This window comes from Eutrigla gurnardus, assembly GCF_963514095.1.
Source record: "Eutrigla gurnardus genome assembly, chromosome: 22".
Lineage (NCBI taxonomy): Eukaryota > Metazoa > Chordata > Actinopteri > Perciformes > Triglidae > Eutrigla > Eutrigla gurnardus.
The window spans coordinates 7039368-7062062 of NC_139933.1; the positions used below are offsets into that span (position 1 = coordinate 7039368).

General features: G+C 42.6%; 2 protein-coding genes across 2 annotated transcripts; one reads left to right on the forward strand and one right to left on the reverse strand.

Moving 5' to 3' along the window:
- Positions 1 to 27: 27 nt before the first annotated feature.
- LOC311008364 (zinc finger CCHC domain-containing protein 24-like) lies at positions 28 to 11733 on the reverse strand. The gene is made up of 4 exons (XM_084002003.1): positions 11335 to 11733; positions 10159 to 10359; positions 2920 to 3084; positions 28 to 1654 (listed from the first exon to the last, which is right to left on the reverse strand). Exons 1-4 carry the CDS (start codon positions 11545 to 11547, stop codon positions 1541 to 1543), a joined length of 693 nt encoding a protein of 230 aa, XP_083858129.1. The 5' UTR covers positions 11548 to 11733; the 3' UTR covers positions 28 to 1540.
- An 892-nt stretch (positions 11734 to 12625) lies between these two features.
- Positions 12626 to 19964, forward strand: LOC311032556 (annexin A4-like). Its single transcript, XM_084039438.1, has 15 exons — positions 12626 to 12772; positions 14581 to 15031; positions 15121 to 15158; positions 15323 to 15466; positions 15567 to 15654; positions 15795 to 15889; positions 16028 to 16141; positions 16357 to 16447; positions 16848 to 16927; positions 17052 to 17108; positions 17221 to 17314; positions 17494 to 17589; positions 18092 to 18150; positions 18254 to 18376; positions 18472 to 19964. The coding sequence occupies exons 2-15, from the start codon at positions 14590 to 14592 to the stop codon at positions 18529 to 18531; spliced, it is 1581 nt and encodes a 526-aa protein (XP_083895564.1). The 5' UTR covers positions 12626 to 12772; positions 14581 to 14589; the 3' UTR covers positions 18532 to 19964.
- The last annotated feature ends 2731 nt before the right edge of the window (positions 19965 to 22695 follow it).

Genomic DNA, 22695 nt, shown 5'->3' on the forward strand with positions numbered 1-22695 from the left:
GGATAAGAGTGAGATCACTGTCACTCTTCCCGCCTCCTTCTGTTTTCCGCATCAGCCTCGGTTGACTAATGATCTTCTCCCGCTACGCGTTTATTCTGTCGACATCTGTCCAGAAGAATTCAAATCTAAAATGTCAGATGGAATTGCTTCTGCAAAAAAAAAGGTTTCTTTAGGGGATGGGTGTGGTTGGGTCGGTGGGGGTCATGCATGGCATTTTTGCATTACGGCATTGCTGAAGGTTCGGCCAGCTGTGGTATATATGAGATCAAATCTGATGTTGCTTCACCGTTGAGTAAATTTAACCAGATGCTGGAAATATTAACAAAGATGGAGATCCTGTTGTTTTTATGTTGTGCAGATGCAAACGTGTAACATCTGGATCTGTTAATGTTGAAGACAGTTAGATTTTTTCGAGTGGACTTCCCCATCATGCGATGGCACTCCCCCCAAACCCACACTGACACATGGGTACATTTAAAACAATGACTTTATGTGCTTATATTACTAGAGACAAAAAGCAAAACCCCTTTTTTCAAGAATGTTCTACAAACCAGGAACGTTTGAACACATTTTAATTCAAAATGTTGCAAGGGATCATGGGTCACTCGTACTAAGGCACATTAAATGGTGTTTCACGCATCTTAAACAGTTAAAAGTCAGAGTGTATTTTTTTTGCTTCATGTTAATTTCATAATAACAATTTTTCATTTCAATACAAAGAGCCTTTAAATCGACGTGCACATGCAACCTTCCGCTTCTTCCGTCGTGATCTCCGATACGTTCAGATTTGTACTTTCTGTCTCGTGTTACATATAAAACATTATGAAGCACTTTGGTGAGACTTTCTGAGTGTCGAAACATAACCGCTGTCATTCTTCAGGAAACTAAATGTTTCCGCCATATTGCTCTAAAAAAATTGGAATGACAAACTTCCTAAAAGGCCTTTCCAGAAACACAGGCACATACTTGGAAAGGATAATGTTAGTTGGCACAAAGTTATACTCAACAAAACAGTTATGGCTTAAAAATAACTTGGAAAAAGTATGTACCCTCCAGTACTGATCATACAGATTATAATAACACATACTAATACTGCACATCCTTCTTAGTTAAGACTTGTTGCACATTTTATACAGAAAAAACGTTTCATTTTAAGTTATTTCTGGAATATACAAAAACATGTAAAAAGAGAATATTCTTCAATCCGGGAACGTTTGTTCCCAACATGTTAGACATGAGTGAAGACGGACGCAGAGCCCTGTTTGTTTGTTTTTTTTAATTCACAGTTGGTAGGATTCATAGTTAACACTTTAAAATATAATATTTACATAAAGATAACTGAGCGAGTTACAGGAACCCTGCGAAGGCAAAGTCCTCGCTGAGAGATACTGATGGAAACAATAAGAGAATAACGTGAGAATAAAACCGTAGACGCATCACAGTAGAATAAAGAAAAGTATGTACTTTTAGTAAATAAAATATAACTCCCTTTTTTTTTTTTATAAAACTTTGGAGGAGTACATAAGGCGAGTAGAGTGCGTTATTGCTCCCGGCGGCAGTAGTAGCCGAGGACTTTGCATTTTTCACACAGGTGTTGTGGATGCTCCTTGCTCTGGTCCGATACGTCCAACCCATCCGGTTTCTCTAAAGGTCGCTGGAACACAGAAACGGGGGAATTACTGATCACAGATCTGCTCGGAACTTCTCAGAACCAAACACTGAGGGCGTAACTTTGGCTTCCTCAACGTTGTTTCTGGGTATTTAAGGCTTTGCATGACTTGTGGACCTGTTTACAATTTACTATTACACAAGTTAGACACGGGCGTTTCATTTTAAGAATTTATTTGGATTATATGTTCACAATATGTCTGTCTGGCACATACAATAAAGTACATTAAATCAAAATTTGGAAGGAAAAAAAAAAGGATTTTGACATTTCCAACTTATTCTTGGCAGCGCGGAGAATTATAGAATTGACAGCAATTGACTTTCTTGATGGCTTCCCAAATAAAAATCTTTTGTTGGACTAATATCCTCCATACTTGGCTATATGGTAACAACGGACTAGAAGAGAGGTTTTGCTCTATATGTAACTACATTTTAATTACCACTTGGTCAATGAAAGTATGGTATTGTTAGCCAATCTGCATCAGGGACAGTAATTGGTGTTCAGTTGATGTTTGGCCCTGATTGTTGTGAGAAAATCCCCTTCTGATGAAATTCATAACATTTAACAGGATGACTCAGCTGTTATTTGGCGAAGTCATCTCAGTTCTAACAACGCCTACCCAAGTTTGCCAACTAATAAAAAAAAAAATGTAGTGAAGTGATGAATTTACGCAGAAAAATGTTTGCCTATAAACCTCAAGGTTCATAAAGTAATTCATAAATTGACACACGGTGGCGCTATTTTGCCTAACTTCCCACCAAACGCCACTGAAATCAGGTCACATGTGTTTAAGATATCCCTCTAAATAAGAAACAAACAAACTGCAAGAGCTTTCACAAGGGTCCCCTTGGATTTGTCATAAGATAGTAATAAAATAGTAATTACTATGTATTAAAATGCACGTTCAGGCATTTTTGCGGATGAAAAGAGTTCACCTGCTCCACAGCTCCACAGGATTTAATTTCCACACTTAAACCGGTCTGTTTGGCCCGTAGAGAAAATATCAAGCAGCTCTTTGGCCTCAAGGATCCAACTAAAAGGGAATATAACAACATGCAGGTTTTCTTTTTTTTAAATTAAGTTTACTGCCACGTTGAGTGCAGCCAGGTTTCAACTGAAAACAGGGAGCAGGGCCTGTTGAAAATGTCTTGAGTACGACTTCGCCTTGGGGCCCCCCATGGTAGCTGAGGGGCCTCAAGCCGCCCTCCCCGATCGCCGATTCCTTCCGCCTGTGCTCGATGCGCTGTTACCTGCTTGTGAGGGTAAACGTTGATGTGGCACTTGATACATTCTTGTCCCATGTTGGCCCAGGAGTTGCCGCTCATCCACTTCCTCTTGCATTTGGGGCATTTGTATTCACCGAAGCACCTCTTCTTCCCCTGGTACGGGGTCAGGCCCTCGCCTTTGGGTCGAGCCTGAACAGAAAACACACAGCGGACAAACTTTACATTAGCGGCCTCGCGTGTCTCGGCCCACTTGATCTCTCGACGTGTACGCCGGCTTTACAAACATGTTGGATTTTGCTTTTTCTCGCCACCTTGACCTGCCTGACGAAACTATTTGGTTTCTTTGGACGGCGGCCAACTCAGAGCTCTGCCTAATTAGTCGGGGAAGTGATAGCAGCCCTGTTTGTGGTCGAGAGACTCGTGTTTATGGAGTCGTTTTCGTCTCAGGAGTGAGACGATTCGCGTTGATGCTTGATTCATGCTGATAAGTGAGCCGTTTCAAAGGAAACTACAAAAGCACGGTGCATTTAGCATTAAAAGCCTTGTACTGTGGAAGAAAAACATTGAAATGGTTTAGTTTCTATGACTCATTAAATAAACCGATCCCACACGCCATTGTGAGGTTTTAAAGCAATGAATGAAGCGGTGAATATGAGTTTGTAATACATAATCAAAAACCAATGGGTGACATCACAGTGAGTAACTCCACTTCTTAGGATCAGGTCAACAAATCAAGAGGAATCCAGTACAACACAGGGAGGGTGAGCAACGTCCCGGCTGAAATAGACATCACTGCAAAGAACGGTTATTACTGCTCTGAATCCTGGAGGGTTGCACCTTTTTAAGTATAAGTTATTTGTTGGACAGAAAAAGAATCTCAGCTTTCCCATTAGAAATGAACTTCCTCCCTCCAGCTGTGTTCCCAAGGGACCATAAAGGAGGCCCCGGCCTGGTGGGGGGGACCAATGGGAGAGGCCTCCCTGCTATAGGACAAATACCTTAGGCTCTAAGTCATCCCTCCCAGCTGGCGCGGGCCCACCAATCAGGACACACAGATCTTAGCCGAGAGGAAATAAAACCCAGATGAACTCCGCACTTGTATAACATGACAAAAATCCTAAACCCATCGCAGAGAAATCATCTCGACACGACTGGTTTAAATTAAAAGCAGCTCAGGCGGAAAAAAAAGTAGAGCAAGTCAAAAAATTAAGACTGAATCTGCACCACCAGAGGAGTTCATGTCAAATCTTGTTTGGATTTCACAGCAGGAACATATGTCAACTTCTCGCAGATCATTTTATTCATTTCCCGGACTACATGTGTTTAACAAAACACGCGTACGGTTGCAACAGGCCGGTCTCTGACTGCGAAGGGACACTGTGAAGCGTTTTGAGGCGTGTGTATGCATCCTTTGGCCACCGTGAGGCACTGTGGGAGGTCACGTTTGATCACGGCCTACAGGGGGGGGAGCAGACAGAGCATCATCTTCCTGAGGGAGGAAACAGCTTTCAATCTGCAGAGCAAGCAAAACAAACTCTACCTAAAGTCTGGAGCCCACGGGGGCAGCAAAGGGCACGGCACAGTCCGGAGTTTCCACCGGTCCACATCAAAGACGTGATGCTGACAACGGGGAAATGAAAATTACACTTCTGACCCGACGGTGACTGGACGCTCTCATGGAAAGCAGGAAAGTTTGACTGAATACAGAAATATGCACAAATCCACCATCAAGCCATGTGCACTCATGACACAACCGGGTTATTTAACACGCCTGATAATCTTTTTCATTGTTGATATTCATTAAATAAATACAATTTAAACTACACCATAGTGCTGGAATGGGCAATATCCGTGTCACAATGTAGCTAAAATGATTAAATACACCGACCGTATATAACATTTGTTATTTGCAACAAGTCATCTTATTTATACATAATTGTGGTAACAAACTGAATACATTTGAGTGATAGCATTATTATTGAATTTGCTTTACATTTCGCAATAATATCCTAGTAAATTAGTTTGCCCATCATTAAGTTAAAAGTTGATATTGTGACTTATGATCCGCTGATGGTGCAACATATAAAGTTATGTTAATACAAATCATGATGAGGGGGACATGAATGAATGTACCAGATTTCATACCAATTTAACCAATAGTTGCTAAGAAATGTCACTCTAAACCACACTACGGAACATCAGGGGATGATCTTCTGGGGACCATGAATGTCCAGTTTCAAAGTTCATGTGAATCCAACCAATAATGTTAAACTAGCCTGGACCCGAGTGGAGGGACCAACTGAGCGAAGGCATGATGTTTTAGGCTTGGTCGAAGGTTGTTTTACGATTAACATTTCCCCCCTTTTCTTTTTCACACAGTAAGAAAAAAAAAAAAAAAGCACATTTTCTCCTTTAAACGGACCTTTGCAGCCTGAAACCATTTGCGAGAAACAGTTTTGAAGATAAATAGATGTTAAATATCGTGCATTATGTCCATTACAACTCGTCCCATCCAAAAGCTATAAATGCAGTTGTGCAACTTAAATCAGCCCCAGAGTGCCGGCTGGACGTAAAGCCACATTCTAAGGCTGCAGCAGATAAGCTTGGCCCAGGTCTCCGCTGCCTGGTGAGAGAGGCCCGGGAGGTTGGCTGCCTCCCTCTGCCATCATCTGGAAACCATCAGGATAAACAATGGACTACTCCAATTCCCCCCCCTCCTCCTTTCTCTCTCCCTCCCTCACTCTCTCCCCCCACCTCCATAGCCCCCATGAGACACTCATCCTGGAGAAAACAGCAACACCAAGCCTATTGGATACCATGTGGTCAATTACTCCACACTAACAAACCCACAGTCCCCTCTCTCTCTCTCCCTCCCTCGCTGGTTTTAATTTGTATCAGTCCCCCCACTGCATCAGGGAGAAGCCCAGCTGTTACCAAAGCAAAACAACACATTACTGCCCGGACTGAAATCCACAGCAATCCGTCTCCAATGTTTTAAAGACTCCTGTGTCGACTTAAGTGATACTTTTCATTATCTGGTGAAATTAATTAACTCCAGGGGGGTTTAAAGCAACACAAAAACAAGAGTATCAGAATAACTTTGCTTTTACGGAGAGAGTTATTGGTAAGAATAATCAATGAATTTCTGTTATATTTCATGAGGCAGAAATGCCAAATGTTCTCTGGAGTGTTTGAAAGGTAAGGATTTACTGTTTTTTTTTTAATATAATTGTACAATAAATATCTTTGGGTTTCGGAGTGTTGGTCGGACCTAAAATAATAGTTGTGGTCTTGCATCCAAATGTGTTTAAAATGGTCTACTGTGTGAAGAAAGGGGCCAAAGTAGACAGTGGCATGGATATCTTTTTAAAGGGAACTGTCTTTGTCGTAACGCGACAGATACTAGTGTTACTTTTTGTTGGAAACAAATTTCCTGACTGTACTTATAATACGGACATAAATCAGAAAGCGTTACTGAATTTCTATCGAGTAAGTGAAAATCCAGCAGTCTTTATCTGCAGTGTAACTTTGACAGGACGCATTAAGTTATAGTGACAGTTAAGTCTAACTTATATGAAGCTGTAATCCCTCCACGCAGACTTTCTGCAAATCTTGCACATCTGAAATACTCTCCAAAACAAATCTTTATTAAAAAAACTAAAGATTGTTTTTTCTGTTTTCCAACATGGCCGTCTAGATTCTTAATCTCGCATCAATCCACGTCGCTCCAGTCCCCGGTGGCAGCTGTAACCTGGTGTTATGTTTCACAAAAGGGGTGAGTGACGGGGGGCAGGTGGGGCTGGCAGGCCAGCAAGACATGCAACAGCACCGTTTTCCCAATTTATGTGCAAAAGAGACCACAATGTTATGACACAATCCTCCAGGATAACCGAGGTGATTACTCTTAAACTGAGGCCTACGCCATTCTTCTCCTATATGTTCATTAGCTGCGAGGAGATGACAGCCACTGTTTTATCAGCGGGAGTCTATCTACCCCACATACCAGGGGTTTTCCTCTATCTCGCTCATCCTCCTCAGCAGATGATCCAGGGCCAAAAGCAACAGACGGCGTACTGAGGACAGATAAGGTTGCTTTATCAGCAGTGAAAACAAAAGGACCAAAGCGACGGTAATCAGAAAAGTGTTGCTTGAGATTCACCAGTTCCACATTCGGCGATGAGCTGTAACGCTCCACCTGAAGCACAGCTTTGTGCGAAAACAACACCAATGTCATTATCGGTGTTTGAACCAAGATATCAGGAGAAGAAAAAAAAACATGTGTTCGCTTTGTTGCTGGTACCTTTGAACGGAGCCAAACTGTTTCCAGTGTTGAAGCCAACCATCTCCTGGCTGTTGCTTCATATGAGTGGTATGAATCTGTGTAACTCTTGGCAAGGATGTGAACGTCCACATGTGAGCCGCTACAGAATACTGCAGGGATTTCATTTATTCTCATATTGTGATATAAGGCAGGATGGTGTATTAGGTAAGATGGTGCCTGATGAAGGCTGAATAAATCTGTGGGAAGAACTGAGTATTATGGAATATTCTTTATTTCCAAGAGGGAGATAAGAAATGTTATACCGTTCTCATATGTGCATGATAAATACGAAGCCACAGCCAGCTAGCTTAGCTTAGCACAAAGACTGGAAACAGCGATCCTGACTCCTTCCAAAGTCTGTTTAATCCAACATACGAAGAGTAAAAACAACAAAATTGCCACTTTGGGGAAATCATTGCACAACATAGAGTTGCTGTAGGGAAACTGAATCACGGGGACGATCTAAAGTAACTTAAAACTAAAAATATCTGTTCCAGCTGCCAAAAACCAAACGTGCTATAAATCAAGAAATTCCTCCTCCAAGTCTTCACGACTATCGAAAGTTCCTCTTTCCAAAGTAACTATCAAAGCAGACGTTTTCCTTCCATTCAGACTTGATTAAATTGTAACCGTAGAGACGTACACCCACTTCCTGCGCTACCCCCTGTCTTCCAAAAACACATTCTGTTTCGCAGACATCTCTGGGCAGCTGCTCGCCGGCCCTTTAAAGCGAAGCGTCGGACAGGCAGACGAGAGAGGACTGCAGCCGTGCAGAGCGAACAATACAGCCTGACTTCCTGACCTTTGGTTCCACAGCCCCTCTGGAAAAACAATGCTCTCCTTATTTAGCCCAGGCTCTTCCCACCATACACCCGTGTACTGTCAGCACACTGTCACTAGTGTATTCTCCGGGCAGAAATCCGGGTTCAGCTACTTAATTGGCAGAGGCGTCATTAAAAGGCCGTGACCCCCGTGTCAAGGGGTGAAAGGTGTTAAACTTGCAACGCATTTTGCTCGAAACATTTTGTGATCAGAGCGATTCAGGTGGGACGGATGATTTTCAGACCAAGACACGAAACGAATGGCAAGTTGAGCAAAAGACATAAAAATAAGAGTTAAAGATGCCTCAGATTCCTCGCCGTCAAGAAACAAAAAGCACTTCTGTTCATTCGTCACGGCTCCAGAAGAAGCATGCGACTCCATAATCGCCGCTATGTGTCTGAAATATTAGCAGCGCGTGATCAAATACTGACATCATCTTTCGAAAGCGGAGCGGCGAGAGCCAGGCCCGGCAGAAATGGCTTCCAGGTTTTTCACATTTTGGAGGGGCGTGGCCACAAAAAAAGGAGAATGGTAAATATCTCGGTGAGTAATCCGTTGACGTCTTAACCCTCTGGTGAAGCGAGTAACCCAACTCTCCGTCATGCCGTGTCAACAGGATGTTTACCGCTCACACGCCGGGCCCAGCATGTCTAATATCTTTCAGTATGGCCACAACTCAAAAAACGGGGCTCCGCCTTATCTGGCACTTTTCATTCCTTTTCGTCACCTAAGGCCTTAACGCCGAGGTACCATGTGTTTCTCTATCAAAGAGGCAGACTTTTAGAGTTGACATGGGCCCCATTCCACCCAGAGAGAGGCTGTTAAAGGCCCAGCACACCCACTTCCTGTGTGCTTCTTCTCTAATCTTACTGAGCCGTGACAGTCTCTGATTCCTGTCCGCTGCAGGAACCCACTCAGCTGTGGAAGACAGTCCAAAGAAACTCGCTGCTGCTAATTAGGTTACATTAAAAAGCAGCTTTGTGCAAGACTTTAATTTATGCCTATCATCTGAAAGAAAAAGGATGTACGCCGGTTTCCTCCTGTCAGATTAAAGAGGCACTAAAGACTGATATATGCTCAAACATAAGTGTCAATGTGTTGCTCGTAGAGTTTTTATTATACATATTTCTGGAGCGGACAGACGGTAACACACGCTTTCTGCTGTCCAGGTGTGCACAGATGTGAAATTTGTAAGCGCTATAAGCTCCATGCTAATTATTTTCTCCACATTCCTCACATTCCTCCGCTGAACTGGAAGAGAGAGTGATCAAAATATGGCCTGGGACCGATTTGAGGTCATAGATGTACTCATCCTACGTTTCTATTGTTTTTTTATTTAGTTCAAGCAAGGGATCTTTTGGGAAATGTGCTCATACGATATCTTGCAAAATTGAAACCACTCACATCTGGACAGTTAATAGCTTAGTACCTTAGCTTTGCATAAAGACTGGAAACAGGGGGAAGCAGTTAGCTCGGCTCTGTCCAAAGGTAACAAAATCTGGAGGAGGGGGGGTCTTTGAACACAGCCTTTAGCTCTTTATGCTACAAGCTAAGCTACCAGGCTCCTTCAACATAGACGTGAAACAATTGACTATGTACAACATGAATTAAGACCTTCACACTTTATATAACTGATCAAAAGAAACACTTTTAATCTCTGTTTCTTTTGCCACCTCGCTTCTTGGACACATCCTGTCCATCAGTCATGTGATTATGTCCCTTTTTGATTATTTCCACCCAACAAACGCCACGGCATTTTCCCTCTGAGCTTGATCAATGGGGAGCTGCAGCTGCACATAAAGCAGAGGTAATATTTCTCTCGTGTTTAGGGTGGAGGTCGTGCCTAGTTCCACAGAGAAGCCTATCATCTTTCATTAAGGCCCGGCTCCCAGATCCAATCTGGCATCTGCTGCTCGTTACCAACCTGTGGTGGTGCTTATAACTCAAATATGTGCTCAGGAATCTATTTCACACTGAGAAAAAAAAAGTATACCAACATGATATTCTAAGTTTTAATGCCGTTATTTCTTAGAGGAAGCTTGAGAATCACATCAATTAAGTCAGTTTCCACACAGCAGTTTCTGCACCTGACTGATGTGCAGCATCCCTGAGCGGCTCACCTGAGGGCAATCTTTGATGTAGTGGCCTTTGTTGAAACAAAGGTGGCACAGGTAGTTGGGCGGCGGCCTTTTGCTGGGCTTGCGCGTCTCGGGGGACAGGGAGAGGTCTGAGAAATGGTCCGCCAGAGAGCTCAGGCCGTCCACGATGTTGTTGAGGGACCCGTAGGGCGAGGAGCTCTTGTAGAAATTGTTGTTCAGGGCCTGCGAAAGAATGAGATTATTGTTGACAATGAAAGAGGATTCCGGGCAGCGTGTCAGTCCATCACCCTGATTGATTCTCCTGTTAGTGTCTGACAGTAACCAACGCTATTTCAATTCCGCCAGATGTGCTCGCGTCCACTGCGTTTACACTGTGGGGCCGATGGTGTCCGTTTCCTCAGCAGAACAAAATGCCCTTGTCACACGTTCTGCTAACTTGTCCTGTTTGGCAGGGCACAATTAGCACCATTGTGCCTCTGGAGGAGACGTGCGCTATGGCACCGCAGGGGCAAACATGAGAAACAGTTTGTAGACACTGGCTATTTACCCAGAAGGCATCACAGAAAGAACGCTGTGATCAAATGCACGTCTACTTCGCAGTGTGTGTGTGTGTTCTGAATAAAACCACCGCATGTCTGCGGCATGGGAGCAGTTAAAGTATGCCATTGTTTAATTTTGACACAGTGATTTTCGAAGTTTAAGTGCAGCAAATTATCATTGTTTTCTGCCAATATTGAAACCAAAAAAATGATGATTATTTTCCTTACACCCCCTCCATGGTTCAGTATTAAAACTAAGCAGCTCCAAGCCACACTGAGTGAACACAGCATGCTCCTCTGACCAGGCAGAGGCCGGCCAGGGTGAACTCTCTAACATTTAAAAAAAAAAAAACCTTGTGAGAGGTCTTTCTCAACCTGCCATTCCCTCCCCTCCAGCTGCACACTGACACCAGAACAGTCTGAACACACTCAGGCACTATACCAGGGTACAAAACCCATATTCATGTCCTGCCCGCTCACCACAGTGCGACCCAACGGAGGCATGCAGGTGAGGTTTACTGTATATGGGCAGCAGAAAATAGCCTGGAGTGGAAAATGTGTGTGTGACATTCATCTTAGAAGAAAGTATTCACCAAATACAAAACACCATGCAAAGTGTTAATATGAGCAGCCAGCGTTAACATGACAGGAATTCTACCTCACTCCTCAGATGGAAGAAGTTGTTGAGATAGTTGGCGCTCAGATCCGCTGCGCTGCGCTTGGAGACGTTCGTGTCCCGAGGAGAGGTGTCCGACTCGGCTTTGAACGCGTCAAACGTGCCGCTCTGGGCGTCTTGCAGAGACATGTAGACCCAGTTGAGCAGCTGCGCCGGTTGGTACACGGGGGCACCGGTCTCTATGGCGGACATCATTCTTGCTGTCTTGGAGGAGCTTGCGCCTCTTGGAACGGCACCGTCAGAACCGCCGGCTTTTCTGGAGCGCACAAGTTCTTTCAGTCATCCCCCTCTCTCCGGCCGGGTGGGTGTGATCCTTGCGTTCACCTGGGGGGAGCCCTGAAGGACCCCGGTAACCGGCAAGTGTCGCAGGGGGGGAGGGCGCAGTGGAAGCATGAAGCGCAAGAGGCTGAATGCCAGTGGGAAGCGACATGCAGCGCTCCAGCTTGGACTCTCTGGGCTGCGTCACGGCGGAAAGGAGGTCCAACATGAGTTTGCAACTTTTCTTCACATATTTAGCTACAGTACATGACAGGGACGCTCATTGTACGGTACAGCAGGCGAATATTATAGGAGTTATGATGGGAAGGAGAAAAGTTAGATGCTATTAATATAGCCATAAACCTGCATAATGTATTTAATAATTGTAATTAATAAAAAAAATATGATTTAATTGTTAAAAAGGAGTGTTAAATAAACTCTTGCTGTATTTTGTTTTATTATATTTGACTTATGGAGCTAAATATTTCTTTAAATCAATGTTACCTTTCAGGTTTTTTTATTCTGAAACTTATTTTTCTGCTGTTTACATCGAGTTGAATTATATAAAAAATTTTTTTAAGGAATACATGAATATTCTGGGGATTATTTTAATTTGCATCGATGAAATCCAATTAAGGATTAAAATAAAAGGGGGGGAAACCCCACATTTCAAGGTAGAGTGAAAATATATCAGCCAGGGTCATTTCTACACTAACAATCAACAGGCCATTATATTTACCGCTTGTAGACTGCTGCCATCTAGTGTTCGTTTTGATTAAATACTGACTTTGACATTATTCAGATCAGGAACAGACCCTTCAACAGAATATCACCACATTACTATTTGAAAATGTGTATATCAGACAAGAGTATAACAAAAATGGTATTGTAAAAAAAAAAAAAAAAAAAAAAAAAAAAACATCACCATGGGCACAAGTTTTTTTTGTTGTTGGGACAAATACTCCAGTGTGTCCCGTTTAAAGTGACACAGCCCGCTGAGTCAACATCACCAGGCCCGCCGCTCCGACTGTTGCAGGATAGCGGAGCAAAGGTTGTTACTGCAAGACGGAAACAATGCTGAGGACCCACCCACCTCCGGGGCTATTCCCTCCGCTGCTCTCCGCTGTCGTCTTTTCCTGGATCAGAAGTTGCTAGCTGATAAGTAAGTAACCCCCCCTCAAACATCTTTATTTTGTTCTGATCTGTTAAAACCCGAGACATATTATAAAGCATGCGATACCGAAGCACAACAACAACGACACAAACAACGTAACGTTAGTTGAAAAACATATTCAGCGGCGTCTGTTAGCTGCTAGCTTAACTGCGGAATGTAGGAAATTAGCTTCGCCCGATTAAACAGACAGTCGCCGTTGAGCTGTGACGTTGCTCAACGGCTACAAACGTTTTTTTTTTTTTTAAGTCTTGAAATTACGACCTGTTTTTTAATGTATTTAACGTGTTAATTGTACTTCCTGGTTTGTGTTGACATTGGATGCTAAATGCGAATCTGTTACTTATTCGTCCGGGTGTATTATGCAACGTTAACGGTCCGCTCGGATAGTACAAACTCTTTGGACATCAAAGAAGATACTGGCGTGACATTTGATAGTAGGGTTGGGTTTGATAGCATGCACAGCCTCGTTGTTATTGATTGATATAAGTGCACTCTAGACTTGTAGTCTCGTAGACTTACAGCTTAATGCTAATTGGCGAGTTGTGAAAAGACGGGCCTGTGCGATTCACAGATGTACATTTTGTCTTTTTGCTGCTTTCATGTGCTCTTCGTAAATATAAGGAAGTGCAATGTTACGTATGAACGTGTAAATACAGAAGCAATATGTTTCACTAAATTTGCTTTCGAATTCGAGAAGTCTGTAACGGACATAATACTTATTTAAAAATATGTAATATACAACACTTCTTAGATTTCTTTAACTTATCTTATAAGTTAACTTATACATTCATATCGCATCCCATATTGATATATAACCCGGCTTTATCCCACTCTTGGGTCGTCAATGTGTGGAAATACTGGATTTTACGATACTACTTAAAGGCCTCACCAGTGCAGGCCCCAGTGTGTAGTAGGATCCAAAGCAGAGGGCTGAGGCTGAAGTGTCAACAGTCAAACGCCCTTCCTGAAGTCATCCTGTGTGTACGCGTCCGCTTAAAAAACAGTGTTGTATTTCAGAATAAGTCAATCTGAACTTCTACCAAAACTAATGGCTCTAAATAAATCGGATTTTTACGTAGAGGTATCTTTGTTTGCTTATTTGTAAGATTCAGGTACCTTTTCACTGTGAGGAAAAACACATACTGGTCCTGCACAGCCTCAAGGTCTTATTGTGTTGTCAAAAAACAGTGTTTTTCCCCCAGCATCTGGCTTCTTGTGTGTATGTAAACCAAGCGTCTTTACAGTGCTTACTAGTAGTAAGTACCTATAGCCTATGGGATGACAGGGCACCTACCAGTTGTGTAGTTCCAACAACAACCCTTATACAGTGGTTGTTTTGATTGTTTTTGGGAAAGGGGAAACATGAACTATGTCAAAAGCAATGAGCAATCTATGATGTCATAGTCACACGGTGGGGGATCTAGGCAGATGGAACTGGTGAGTTTCTGTCGTAATGGAGATCTGGTCAAACGGCCTCTGGAGTGCAATCTGTGATCACACCAAACGGGTTCAGGGTAAGGGGTTGGATATCAGTTGTGTTATTTTTAACAGATCTGTTCAAGGCATTTGTGCTGATACTGGACAGTTCAAGGAACTAATTCAGGATTCCCTGCTGTTATAAAAAAACACGGAGACTGAGCAAATTAAAACAACATTTAAGCCTAAATGTATCTGGAAATAGAAAAGAAAAAAAAATCCTGTGTTCCTTGTTAAAATGTTGCTGGGAAATGTGCTGTCAACAAGAGCCACACAATGGCCCTCATACATCACAGTAACAAACCACAACTCTCCTCTAGGTTTTGAAAATGAGCTACCCAGGATACCCTCCTCAGTCCGGTGGCTACCCACAACAGGGAGGTGGATACCCACAACAGGGAGGGGGCTACCCACCTCAACAAGGGACATATCCACCCCAAGCAGGTGGCTACCCCCAAGCAGCAGGCGGCTACCCTCCACAGGCAGGCGGCTACCCTCCACAGGCAGGCGGCTACCCCCAACAGGCGGGCGGCTACCCCCCACAGGCAGGCGGCTTCCCCCAGGCAGCGGGCGGCTACCCTCCTGCAGCAGGTGGCTACCCCCCACAGTCAGGCGGATACCCATCTCAGGGAGGCGGTTACCCTCCCGCACCGGGCGGTTACCCTCAAGGAGCAGGGGGCTACCCTGCCCCGGCTGGAGGCTTCCCTCCTCAGGCAGGAGGATACCAATCACAGGCTGGAGCAGGAGGCTATCCTTCCATGCCTCCAGGCGGTGAGGCTCTGGAGAGTTTTGTGGATTAACATCAGATTTGTTCTTTAAATGAATTGCATATTGACTGGTATGGCGATACTTCTTTGCAGGTGGAGGCTGGGGTGCAGCACCAGGCGGCCATGGAGCGGTACATACATTCTTTACCTCCCATACGTGCCAAAGCACTAATGTACTAACATATGGAGTGACGTCAGCTCAAGTCACCTTATCTCCTTTGTGAATCTTATTTGCTCCATATGTCGTAAGTTTCTCACCGTGGACTTAGCCCTTACAGCTGTCCTCTGTTTGCAGCCAGGAGGGGCTCAGCAGGGATACCCAGGGGGCCCCGCCCCAGGACAGCCCATGCCAAGTTACCCAGGAGCCCCTGCGACTAACCCTTCAATGCCTGGATATGGAAGTGGAGTTCCATCCAATCCCCAGGCCCCTGCCATTTCTGTAAGATGCATTTGTCATCATCTTAGCCATTGCACATACAGCAGTGTTTAGTATTCTGTTTAAATTATTAAATGCTTTTATTTTGTATTTTTTTTTATAGAAAGGGTACAGGGGTTCTTTGAAAGACTTTCCGGGGGCTGATCCACTGAGGGATGTTGAGGTTCTTCGAAAAGCTATGAAGGGTTTTGGTCAGTAAATGGTGTTCATTTGAATACGCTAAAACCCATCAAAAGTATTGCCATTCAACATTAATGATTATTGTATTTGCTCAGTCCATTCTTTTTTTTTTTGCACTTCATGAATCCTTCCTGTTGTTTCTTTTAAACAGGCACTGATGAAAACGCCATCATTGAACTTTTGGGAAGCCGCACCAACAAGCAGAGAGTTCCAATGGTAGCGGCCTATAAAACAACTTATGGGAAGGTATGTTTTCTTACTGATTTTTTTCTTTACAGTTCAAATTAATTCTGTAATTTGTTGCTAGTCATGGACCTTGTTCTAATTATATCTAGGCTGACGTTGACCTCATGAATGTTTTTGTTTTGTATTTTTCCTCCTTAGGATTTAACGCACGATCTGAGGTCTGAGCTCACTGGAAACTTTGAGAAACTGGTCTTCGCCATGATGAAGAGCCCCGCACACTTTGATGCATCTGAACTCAGAGAGGCTATAAAGGTTGGAAGCTCGAGTCTCAGCAGATGCATCAATTTTGGTTTTGTCATCCAAACCGCATTGTGTGACTCATCATGTAATGCTGAAATTAGTGCACAGAAATCCTCTAAATACAAGTGGAGCTCATGGAAGTTAAAACTTCTGACTGATTCCCCCCCCATTATATGAAGTTGGTGCGTGTTTGTGTTTTACTGAGGCTTTTTAAAATATTTTTGCAGGGTGCAGGAACTGATGAAGCTTGTCTCATTGAGATTCTTTCATCACGTTCCAATGCAGATATTCGTCAAATCACCACAATCTACAAAGCTGGTGAGTTCTGACCATGAAGTTATGTAATTGATTGACATTTTGTAAAAAAAATAAATCTATTTTTTGTTATGTCTTTAGCTCAACCTATATATTAAACAAAACTTAGATCTAAGAGAAAAAATAAGGTCCTCCATATGATTATTAGTCGAACTACAGAGTTGGCCCTTGTGTCATCCATGTTCAAATTACTGGTGGTCCAGTATCAGTTATTCTAGTGTTGTTATTTAAAAGTTAGAGTTGTTACGTTGTGTTAAACATTGGTTTTTATTTTGGGTCGGTAACCCTTTTATTTTTTCGACTTTTCTAAAATTGATTTAGGAAAAACGAGTGTGTAAAGAAAACCAAAATCTTATGCAAATGAATGTATTTTCCTAAAAAAAACCCACATCTTGACTTCCAGAGTACGGGAAGAGCCTGGAGGACGCCATCAGCAGTGACACCTCCGGTCACTTCCGCAGACTCCTGGTGTCTCTTTGTCAGGTAGCTGCTGTTTTACACCTGATCTCTACGATACTGTCAAAACAAATTTCAACTCAGGTGAACTTTGATGTTTGCGCTCCGCCCGCATACTGTGTTGATGAGGAACATGCCTTACTCTGTCTAGGGAAACCGCGACGAAAGGGAGACTGTCGACGTCGCCATGGCCAAACAGGATGCTCAGGTACCGGTTTTTAAGTTAGATCGCTTGTCGTAACAGTGTGGGAAAGTAAAATGCAAACCTGATCATGTTTCTCTTTTTAATTTGTGTGTGTGTGTGTCTGCGTGGGCGACAGAAACTGTACGCTGCTGGGGAAAATAAAGTAGGAACTGATGAGTCTCAGTTTAACGCCATCCTGTGTGCTCGCAGCAAGTCTCACCTTCGAGCAGGTGCAAACTTTCACTTTCCGCTAGTTTATTTCCCCTACCTTCCTCTATTCAAGTTTATATGAGTTCTGCTTTTCCAGTGTTATTACCACACATGTTGACTTTTTCCTTTTAAATACATATTTCACATGTTTTTTTAAATATTATGACTGTAACTGTGTCGCCTGTGATTCTTTGATTAGTCTTCCAGGAGTATCAGCAGATGTGTGGGAGAGACATTGAGAAGAGCATCTGCAGGGAAATGTCTGGCAATGTGGAGTCTGGCATGGTGGCCGTGGGTACGTTCTCCGGCTCGTTTTTTTCCCAAACCTCAACCAAACGGAAGTGGCTTTCCAAAAGCACGTCGAAGCTCTTAAGTATATGTTGAACTCATTCGTCAAGATGTTTGTTTGGACAAGTCTTCCCGGGGAGACTAAAAATATCTCGCTGATGCAAGCGGGCTGTTGTTTGACCTAAATACCTTTTTATTTTTTTTAATACTCGACAAGTCATCAAAAGCAAATGGACAATGTTTCCAGCTACAGCTGCATCAGAAAACTGTTAATAATTTGAACCACCGAGTTCCAGCCTTTTTAGATAATCATGTCTGTGCAGAAGATTCGGTCGCAGTTGCGCAATGATAGGCCACACCTTAGATAATTTGGCACCCGTCTGGAACATAATCACCCGGATGTTATGTCTTAAATGCAGTGACGGTTGGATGGAGAAGTGTAGCAGTGTAGTATGTCTTTGGTGTCTCATGCTGTCATCTGTTTACATCTGCTCCTTTTTCCCCACTAGTGAAATGCATCAAAAACCCCCCCGCCTACTTTGCAGAAAGGCTGCACAATGCCATGAAGGTACACCTGTTGCCTATTATCTTTCACTTTTTTTAATTATTACAAGCCAACTGTTTCAACTGAAGTTGCTGCAGTCAGTCAAAGTGTTGCGTTGTGTTGACAGGGAGCCGGGACCAAGGACACCACCCTCATCCGCATCATGGTGTCCCGCTCTGAGATCGACATGTTGGACATCAGACAGGCTTATGTGAAGATTTACGGAAAGTCACTGTACACTCACATCTCCGTAAGTCTCACGAACCAGGTTATGACGACGATCGCAGGTTCTTTTTTTTTTTTAATGTAACTTGAGATTCATGTTGTTTTGGCTTCGTTTCCCAGGGTGACACCTCCGGGGATTACAAGAAGCTGCTGCTGAAGCTGTGTGGAGGTAACGACTAAAAAGGAAAGGAAGATGAGGCTTCACAAGGACAATATAAATGTCCACGCCGAAACGATGTTATAGGACCATATATCACCACTGATGCATGCAGTTAAAGTTAGTTTTCCTATGACAACAGCCATTATTTCTTTTGTATTCTCGGTAACATGAAAGTTTTTTGTTTTTGTGCTGCTGTGTTGTGATAGATTGCCAAATAGTAAATATATATTAATATGAAGATTTTTTTTTGAAGACATAGAAAGCTTTTAAAACTCATACTTGATTAAGAAATGAACTATATTATATAACTATACTAACTATATCATAGAATAGTATTTAAAACGGCCAACAAACTGCTAAATTGTAATTATCCTTAAAGAAAGCCTTAGTTTGAAGAACAATAGAGAAAAATTAAATATGCTACAAGGCGTGTCTCACTTATCTAGTGTAGCACATGTACATGTGGTGATTGGTGCATTGGTATAGAGCAATTTGCAGTTTGGTATTTTGCCCAAGGACACTCAGAGTGTAGGAGCCGGAGATCGAACCGCCGATCTTTCGCTTCCAACTCCCGAGCCGCCCCCTTGTACATTTAGCGTATTACTTTAAACACGGGTATTATCTGTGTTACTGTGGTGAAGTTTACCTTAACGCCAAGCATTTCAACTGTGTACAGGTTTATATATATACAAAGCTGTGTCACATTATTATGCAAGTGTAGCAAATTACGTATCTCACACATATATATAGATATGATCATTTAACACTTGTTAAACTGGCCACAGTTAAATTCCAGGTCACTTTTGAATGTATGAAATAACAATCTGCGAAAAGACATCTCTTTATCAACTAAACAGAATTTTACTGCTGCTTGCAAATTCTATGCAAATTAGCTTCTTACTTTATATCAGCTGTTGTTCCTGAAACGCAAAACTTTCCAGTCGCTGTTCAAAATGTACAGACAATGATGCCTTTTCCCCCCCGCTGAATGCTGAAAAGCCAAAGCCTAACGACGGATCATATTGTGCCTTTTGTCAGGGCTGCCGTGTAAACTGTTCAGAGCTACTCAATGTTCCACTGTGGTTCATCTTGCCAACAACCTATAATCATACTTTCACCGTTGCAGAAACGTAATCCTATGTGGTTTATTTCTCAATAGTTCTGTTTTTTTTTTTTTGTCAGTTTACTGGTTTGTATGTTTTACCGCCACTAGAGGGCTCTTGATTCACATGAAGTGTCATTTGTAATGTCTGCTGCCTGAGAGTTTGGCTTTGAATGGAATATCTATTGCACTAAAGTCTACTTTGCAACCATCCTTGTAACATAATAATGGTCAGATTTCAATGGGAGTTCTTTTGAGTTTTTGTAACACGTTGCCATGTGATAGTCCTAGTCTGGTGAGACTGCCACAACCAACCACATCTCATTTCATTAAAAAGAAACATTTTGGCATGTCTGGATTGTCTTTGTGAAACGGGATCATGTGCATGAAACATTGACGGTGGATTTTCTGCTCTGAGCTGGCACACAATGAGCTATTTGCATTTCAAAGCCAGCCTCATTTTCACTACTTGTACCCTCCCAACCCCCCCCTCAGAGCATCATGAGCTGCACGTTTTGCTAAAAGGTGCGAGTAACGCGGCTTACATAAGTGAAGTGCTTTGCTATATAATGTGAAAGGGGAAAACCATGTCCAGGTTTGCATCGCAGCTCAAGTGATCCAGCACAGAGGGCTTTTTCTCAGCACTATAAATAGTGTCCATATTGGACAGACGGGTGTCCTAACGTCGTCTTTCTGTCTGCTCACTGGCCTCAAAGTGCAGCCTCACAGGGCCTGCGATGGGGGAGTCAAATGACTTTCTTCGAGCCTCACTTCTTCTACTTTCTCACTCCACTACCTCTCATACACACTCAAAATGAAAAGCTCCCCACCAGCTGGGGGGACAAAGTGGGATGAATATTTGATGTTGATATTTGTGCATTTTCTCTCCGGCGGAGGCCCGTTTGCTGTGATACCTGCTGAAATATATAGGTCAAAAGGAAAATCAGTGAGGCCTCCCATTTGGTTTGCTTTTTCCTTTTAGAGACAAAACAGAACACTTCCCTGATCCCGATTTCTAAAAGTGCTTTAATTATTTACATGTGGACTTGCTGCACCCTTTTTTGGGGCTTGATCACACACACACACACACACACACACACACACACATGCAAGGGATTGGAGTCGTGTCAATCGACAGAATCTGTCTGCGTCGTTGTTATTGGTGGTACATGGGAGCGGTGAATGTAAGCCTTTAAATGAACCCTCACACTTAAAATTGCACATCTGGAACTTTCTCTTCTCTGATAGAGAAGAAAAAAGATCTTTGTTTGAATTTTGAGTGACAAGAAAAGGTGACTCAAATCAGAAAAATGAAATCAAATTATCCAAATGATCAAATTATCCAAACAACTGCTAACCTTTTTTACAGCTTAAACCATAATCTGAAAGAAAAATCTAATTTTGGGACTCGATTGAGATTCCTAAAATGTGAATTTGTGCATATCTTATATTATCTTCAACAAGTAAACCAGCAAGTTAGGACAGACATGCATTTGTTTTATGCGTGTCATTAAAAGCATATTAGTTAAGTACAGGTGGATCAAATAAATGTATTTAGGTGTCGTTAAAGGGATGTCTTATTCTTTTCATTTCCTTATTGGTTTTACATTAAGGTGGCGTTAACGGGTTTAACAGGTTTTTCCTCTCATCAGTAAAACAGAACGTACGCTAGCCTTTTTATAGGAACAGTACAATGATCAGAATGATCAAATCATTAAAGGTCCCTCATGTGGCTCAAATGTGTACTGCAGATATAAAAGTAAAAAAAACAAAAACAAATGAAGAAACTCTGGAAATCTATCTGGCGACCCAAATAAAACCTCCTGCGACCCACTCGTGGGTCCCGACCCCAGTCTTTGGGATCGATGATCATAGTCAATCAGTTAAAGTAAGCATCGACCAAGTAGTTTATTTGCAGTGGATTTTCTCCAGCCGTCCAATGAGGAATGTGTGGTTGGGAGACATTTGGTTGCCAGGGACATAATCCTGCTTTAAACTTCATGAGTGCATATAAGCAAATTACAAACCCACGGATTACATGAACACATAATGAGATGCAGCAGCAGATATCACTACCCAGCCTGCAGAGCTGCAGCCTGCACGGCCTCTGATATTTGGCAAAATAAGGAGTATAAAACCCGTCCGACCTGTTCCTCTTATTTGTGTGTGCAGTGTGCAGACGTCCAGCTGAGGAAGAGCAACACGCTGTCTGCCAGACGTAACGCATGGCTTCCATTTAATGTTTTCACTGCTTGAGTTTGAGGATTTAAGAGCCCTTCATTTCAATCTGGTGTGATGGTTCTAGGAATTTACATAATTCCTAAACATCCCAATGAGATTTCTTGGCGAAGGCCAAATGGATTTTGCCCTCAGAATTTTTTTTTCTTTAACCTAAGAAATTAGTTGAGTTGTTAGGTAACCACTTACATTGTTAAAGCTGGCTAAACTTGTAATGTATAGGCACACTGTGTACTGTATTAAGCTTTAAAGCCAAGCTCTGTGCGCTCGAGCTAGTGAGTCACAATCCTCATAAAGGCAATATGAAGACCCTTAATAATACAGAGCACTGTCAGCAGTTATGGTAAATGAGTGCAAAGATTTCCACGTTCCAGCATCTGTGCAGTTCAGCTGTCTCTGCTGAGGCTACACACAAGCACATATAGATAATCTTCTGTGATTGCATTGTCCTCTTTTTGATCCATTTGTTTCTTTAGGTTATTGGTCTTATGTGACGTCAGCCTCCTTAGAGGTCTGATGGATTATGTGGAGCAGAAGAAAGCTCATAGAGCGGGGCAGATGTTTCAGGGGACGATCCAGATGAGGAACAGACATATACGCTGTGTGAAAAGAACCACATCTTGGAATAAAAACGACTGGATTCCCTTTATAATGTGATAATAGCCTATTCAGAAGTGTTCTATCAATTTTCACCAAATCAATAAATGCAGGATTTGTAAACACTGCACAATTTCCCACCCACAGAATCAGCAACTGAAAGAAAACAGTGCATTTTCTGAGAAAATCTTTTTGCCTTGTGGATCAAAATGTGAACTTGTGTGTCAAAGATTAGAGCAGTGTGAAC

Excerpts from the sequence above, each read along its gene's own strand:
- LOC311032556 (XM_084039438.1), top strand. The coding sequence starts at position 14,590 with ATGAGCTACCCAGGATACCCTCCTCAGTCCGGTGGCTACCCACAACAG. Across the intron at positions 15,032-15,120 it reads TCCTTCCATGCCTCCAGGCG|GTGGAGGCTGGGGTGCAGCA; the intron begins GTGAGGCTCTGG and ends ACTTCTTTGCAG. Across the intron at positions 16,448-16,847 it reads CACCACAATCTACAAAGCTG|AGTACGGGAAGAGCCTGGAG; the intron begins GTGAGTTCTGAC and ends CTTGACTTCCAG.
- LOC311008364 (XM_084002003.1), bottom strand. The coding sequence starts at position 11,547 with ATGATGTCCGCCATAGAGACCGGTGCCCCCGTGTACCAACCGGCGCAG. Across the intron at positions 3,085-10,158 it reads ACATCAAAGATTGCCCTCAG|GCTCGACCCAAAGGCGAGGG; the intron begins GTGAGCCGCTCA and ends TTTTCTGTTCAG. Across the intron at positions 1,655-2,919 it reads ACGTTTACCCTCACAAGCAG|CGACCTTTAGAGAAACCGGA; the intron begins GTAACAGCGCAT and ends TCTGTGTTCCAG.